This window comes from Arachis hypogaea, chromosome 10, assembly GCF_003086295.3.
Source record: "Arachis hypogaea cultivar Tifrunner chromosome 10, arahy.Tifrunner.gnm2.J5K5, whole genome shotgun sequence".
Lineage (NCBI taxonomy): Eukaryota > Viridiplantae > Streptophyta > Magnoliopsida > Fabales > Fabaceae > Arachis > Arachis hypogaea.
Window position 1 is genome coordinate 103,235,537 of NC_092045.1, and position 5,890 is coordinate 103,241,426.

A 5,890-nucleotide genomic window follows, 5' to 3' on the forward strand; every position below is an offset into this window, starting at 1 on the left:
TATTTCAATGATATTCTCATTTATAGCACTTGTTTGGATGACTACTTGTTACATATTTCACCTGTTTTGTAAGTGCTTCGAAAACAAAAATTATACGCCAATCTTCAAAAGTGCACTTTTTGTATTAATCAAGTTATATTTCTTGGTTTTGTTGTGAGTGCGATTGGAATTAAGGTTGATGAGAAAAAATTAAAGGTTATTCGTGAATGGCCCACGCCTCATAATGCTTTTGAGGTAAGAAGTTTTCATGGATTAGCTAGGTGTTACAGAAGATTTGTAAAAAAAAAAAAATTACCATTGCTGCGCCTTTCACAGTGGTTATCAAAAAAGATGTTGGATTTAAATGAGAAAAGAAACAAGAAATTGCATTTCATACCCTAAAAGATTGTTTGCATTCTGCTCCTATTCTTGTTTTACCTAACTTTGATAAAACATTTGATATTGAATGTGATACTTCTGGAATTGGTATAAGTGTTGTTTTGATGTAGGAAAAACGAGCCATTGCCTTCTTCAGTGAAAAATTGAATTTAGCTTAGCGTAAATATTTAACATTTGACAAAGAATTATCTGTTTTGGTTCAGATTTTGGAGGTTTGACAACACTACCTTTTATCTAAGGAGTTTGTGATTCACACAAATCATGAATCTTTGAAGCACTTAAAAGGACAAGATAATCCTGATAAAAGACATGCTAAATAGGTGGAATTCATTGAAACATTTTCATATGTGATTGCCTTTAAACAAGGTAAAGAGAATATCGTTGCTGATGCTTTATCTCGGATGTATGTTTTGATTACTACACTTACTTCTAAGTTGTTAGGATTTGAGTTTTTAAAGTAGTTGTATGCAACTGATTCTGACTTTTCTGTTATTTATGTCTCTTGTGAACATAGTACATTTAACAAATTTATAGACGTGAAGATTTTCTATTTTGTGGTAATAGAATTTGTGTGCCTACTTGTTCTATAAGGGACTTACTTATTCTGGAATCACATGATGGAGATTTGATGGGTCATTTTGGTGTACATAAGTCATTGGATGTGTTATTTGAACATTTTTACTGACCACAAATGCATAGAAATGTTGAAAAATTTTGTACTAAGTGTATTGCATGGTGTTCCCCAAACTACTTTTTATGATCGTGACGTAAAATTTTTGAGTCATTTTTATAAAGATTTATGGGATAAATTAGGCACAAAATTATTATACTCTACTACTTGTCATCCTCATATTGATGGTCAAACTGAAGTAGTAAATAGAACATTAGAGACTTTATTACATGTTGTTATTGGTAAGAATTTAAAAACTTGAAAAGATTGTTTACCTTTTATTGAGTTTGTTTATAATAGAACCATTCTTTCTTCTACTAGTTTTTCTCCTTTTGAACTTGTGTATAGTTTTAATCTTTTAATTGTTTTGGACTTATTACCTTTGCTTTTGAGTGATCTTGTTAGCTTGGATGTAGAAGGTAAAGCTGAAAAGGTTAAAGTAATGCACTTAAAACACGTGAGTTGCTTGAAAAGAAAAATAAATTGATATCTCAACGAGTGAATAAAAGTCGAAGACAACTTGTCTTTGAACCTGATAACTGGGTATGGGTTCATTTGAGAAAGGAGAGGTTTCCTACTCAAAGAAAATCCAAGTTAGACCCTAGGGGTGATGGTCCATTTCAGATGCTCGAAATGATCAATAACAATTCTTAAAAGATTGACTTTTTATGTGAGTATAATGTATCAGTTACTTTTAATGTCTCTGACCTATGTCCTTTTGATTTGGATGCAGATTTGAAGACTAATCTTTTTCAGGAGAAATGGAATGATACGAGCCCTATGGGACAAATTGAGAACGATATATGCCAATGGGTCCAATTACAAGAGCAACAACTAAGAAAATAAAAGAAGGTTTTGTAAATATGGCTAAATTATTTGTTCAGGAGATCCATCAAGAATTGGGTAAGACAATGATTAATGATTATCAAAAGTCAAACGTCTTACTATTTACAAGATGTATTGAAGACTCTCATTAGTCAAGATGAATTAAAAATGCATCACTTTCTTAAAATTTATTTTATGTTTATTTTATTTTGTTGCTTTGTTTGTTTTAGGTCTAGTTATGATTTGGCCCATTTTTTTTTATTCTAGTGAACTTATGAGTTAGAATTCTAAATTTAAGAGGTATAAAAATTCTCTAAGATCTGTTAGCCATTTTTTCCCTTAATTTTGATGAATGAAAATTTTTTTGAGTTTCTCTGAGAAATTTAGGTGAGATAGAGTGATTTTCTTAGCTGTTGTATCAGAAAATCAAATTGAGGTAAAAGAGTCATTTTTTTATTTTTTATATTATCCTTAGTTACGTTCTCTATATTAATGGTCTTACATAGACAATACATTAAAATTAAATTCATTTTATATTATTTATTTATCATCTACGTTACCTATTTTATAAAATATTTGAGAATAAAAAATTTCCTCAAAAACTTCTATCATTTTTTCATCCAAAGTCAAAGTTGCATTTGCTTTGGCTTGTGTTGAATATTCAACACAGCATACTAATGACTATGATGAGCTAGAGCTACCTAAGAGGGGGAGAAGACGGGGAAGAGAAAGGGGAGGGAGGGAGGGGGGGGTGTGGGGGTGCCATGATCCGAATTGCCATGTTCATCCTGAACCCAGTGCATTTAAAAAACAAAATATCATAAATAAAAAAGATAAAATTATCAAGAATATTATAAGAATAACACAAATTCAAAAGGAAATAAATTAATATTTTCCTAACTTTAAAAAAAAGTTTATCTTGCGAACCGTTCAATCACTCCCATTAAAGAGAAATAAAACTAACCCGAATTATAGGCAGTTGCCAGGCTGGTCACATATTCTGTGAGATTTAGATTTCAACTTCTTTATTCATTTCCCGTCTTTGTCAGTACTCACTACTACCCACCCCAAAACGGCAGTCATGTGCTGCCGTTTTACCTTCCCCATCACTCCTTAACCGTCACCAGCACCACCAACAACCAACCTCACTTCAGCTTCTCTTCTTTTCTCAGCTCCCTCAGTCAATGCACAATATTATGCTCAAACGACGACGTCGTGTCACCAAGCACCACCATCACCATCACCACCACCACTACCACCAACGAAAATGACCAAAAAGCCCTTCCTCTTCATCCCCGTCCGCTACCTCATCGTCTTCCTCACATTCATCTGCACCTCCGTCTGCTACATCGAGCGCGTTGGCTTCTCCATCGCCTACACCGTCGCCGCCGACGCCGCCGCCGTCACACAATCCTCCAAAGGCTCCATCCTCTCCACCTTCTACTACGGCTACGCCTGCTCCCAGGTCCCCGGCGGCTACGCCGCACAGAAGATCGGCGGCCGCCGCGTCCTCCTCCTATCGTTCCTCCTCTGGTCCCTCACCTGCTTCCTCGTCCCCTTAGATCCAAACCGCGTAACCGTTCTCGTCGTCGCACGGTTACTCGTCGGCGTCGCGCAAGGGTTTATATTCCCTTCAATCCACACCGTTCTTGCGCAGTGGGTCCCACCTCATGAGAGATCCAGATCCGTTTCTCTAACTACCTCAGGCATGTACCTTGGTGCAGCTTTAGGTATGCTACTCCTCCCGAGCCTCGTTAAATTCAAGGGTCCGCAATCTGTTTTCGTTGCCGAAGCTGCTCTCGGCGCGGTTTGGTCTTTGCTTTGGTTTAAATACTCGTCCGATCCTAAAGCCACCGCTTCCGGTGCCGGCGAACAGCTGCTTCCGACGAACAAGAAAATTGACGCGCGAAAACCTGCGCCGAAGACCGTTACGATCCCTTGGGTGAAGATCATGACGAATTTGCCTGTTTGGGCTATTGTTGTTAACAATTTCACATTTCATTATGCTTTGTATGTGTTGATGAATTGGCTTCCTACTTACTTCGAATTAGGGCTTCAGCTTAGCCTCCATGATATGGGTTCATCAAAGATGATGCCTTATTTGAACATGTTCTTGTTCTCCAATATCGGAGGCGTTGTCGCGGATTATCTGATTACTAGGAGGATTATGTCAGTTACCAGGACAAGGAAATTCTTGAATACTATGGGGTTTGTGGTGGCGTCGCTCGCTTTGGCTGTGATTCCGAGTTTTAGAACTTCTGGTGGTGCTGTGTTCTGTTCCTCCGTGGCGCTTGGGTTCTTGGCGTTGGGGAGGGCGGGGTTTGCTGTGAACCATATGGATATTGCACCGAGGTATGCTGGCATTGTGATGGGAGTTTCCAACACTGCTGGCACGCTGGCTGGCATTGTTGGAGTTGACTTGACTGGCAAGCTTCTCGAGGCTGCGAAGGTTGCAGATGCTGATCTGTCAAGTCCTGAGAGCTGGAAGGCTGTCTTCTTCATTCCTGGTTTGTTGTGCGTGTTTAGTTCCTTGATATTTTTGCTGTTCTCAACAGGGGAGAGGATTTTTTATTGAGGTTTTAGGCCTGGACTGAATCGTTGTTACTTTGATTATCATTATGATAATGATGAGAAGGAGGATTGAATGGCTTATATGCTTTATTATTTGTTTGCGGGGATTTTATTTTCATTATATCACCGCATTGTATCATTCATTATTTGGAAAAAAAAAGGGGGGGTGATCTTGTACCAAAACTTAGTAGCATTAACTCTTAAACACAGTGTTGATCATAGCTTTCAGATTTTGGATTTTTTTATATTGTCTCTCCAGAGTTGTACCATTGCTACTTAGTAAAGGCTATAGCTTAGATCAGAATGTATCTGGAAAATAATGATTTTTATGTGTTACGTTAAGCAAACTTGGATGAAACCCGTCTCCTAGTAAGGATTATTATGCATATTTTATTCCACGTCTGGACACAGATTTTGTTGTTGGATGGCTTTTCTAATCTCTAGGTTTTATTGAATAGAATTACTCACACCCACTCACTAAATTTGCTCATTGATTAATTATCAATTTACTATATATTAAGATTACTGGTAAGAAATTAGCAGAGCATACATTTGACAGTCCAGGGGTTGGACTTGGAAGAGTAATCGGCATTTCAAGAGCTGTCAACCAAGGTGAAAATTGGAAAAAGGAAATAAGAAATTGTTGCTGAATGTGGCTATAAAGTGTGTTGTGTACCAAGAAGGAAGCAATGAAAGGAGGACTGGGATGTGTAATTTGAATGAGGCTGCTACTTTGGGCAGAGATGATGCTCTTAAAGACTGGGCATAGAAGAATGGCATTCCTTCCGCACAGAGACCTTTAAGGCTTTAACTGTGGTTTTCCCTAAAATGAGGTAGGATTTCTAGCACTATTATATGCTTATGTTGCTCGGTAGGTTAGCATAATAATACAACCCTGGAAGAGAAGTAACCTTGTAAATTTACAGTTTCATTTCAAACTCTTTTCACTGAATTGCCGCTAGAATTGAGTTATTTTGTGGAACAACCTAAGGATTCCCACTAACAATCACCAAGGAAAAACAAAAGTATATTCTCTATGATTGACTCTCCTCTTGGGTCTGTGGCAATGGTCATGTATGTATTTCCTTGTAGTAAATGTTTGTTGATGCTTGTGGTGGTGATAATGAGCTCATGGAGATGTTGACATATAGCATGCCGTAATAAGATGATGGCGACTTCAACATCAATGCATTTGTTGATGCTACTGTACTGACTGCAATAATCTCGTGGAAGGTGAGGATAATTAGATTTAGAACGATGACGACTTCTTTCATTCCCCAATTAAAATGATGATGATTGTATACAGTGTGGTTGTCAATTGTTTGTGCTATTTAGTAATGCACCTTAGTAATTAATATGACCTTCCATCATTTGCAGTTTTCTGTTACCTCAATCTCATTTAGTTAGAAGATGATACACATGACACTTTACGGTTTGTTGTGTTTT

At 37.4% G+C, this 5,890-nt stretch overlaps 1 protein-coding gene across 1 annotated transcript; it reads left to right on the forward strand.

Moving 5' to 3' along the window:
* Positions 1–2,700: 2,700 nt before the first annotated feature.
* Positions 2,701–4,802, forward strand: LOC112716209 (probable anion transporter 5). The gene has a single exon (XM_025768069.3). It carries the CDS (start codon positions 3,141–3,143, stop codon positions 4,446–4,448), a length of 1,308 nt encoding a protein of 435 aa, XP_025623854.1. The 5' UTR covers positions 2,701–3,140; the 3' UTR covers positions 4,449–4,802.
* Positions 4,803–5,890: the final 1,088 nt, after the last annotated feature.

Bases quoted from the DNA above. Each gene is read 5' to 3' on its own strand.
- LOC112716209 (XM_025768069.3), top strand. From the start codon at position 3,141: ATGACCAAAAAGCCCTTCCTCTTCATCCCCGTCCGCTACCTCATCGTC.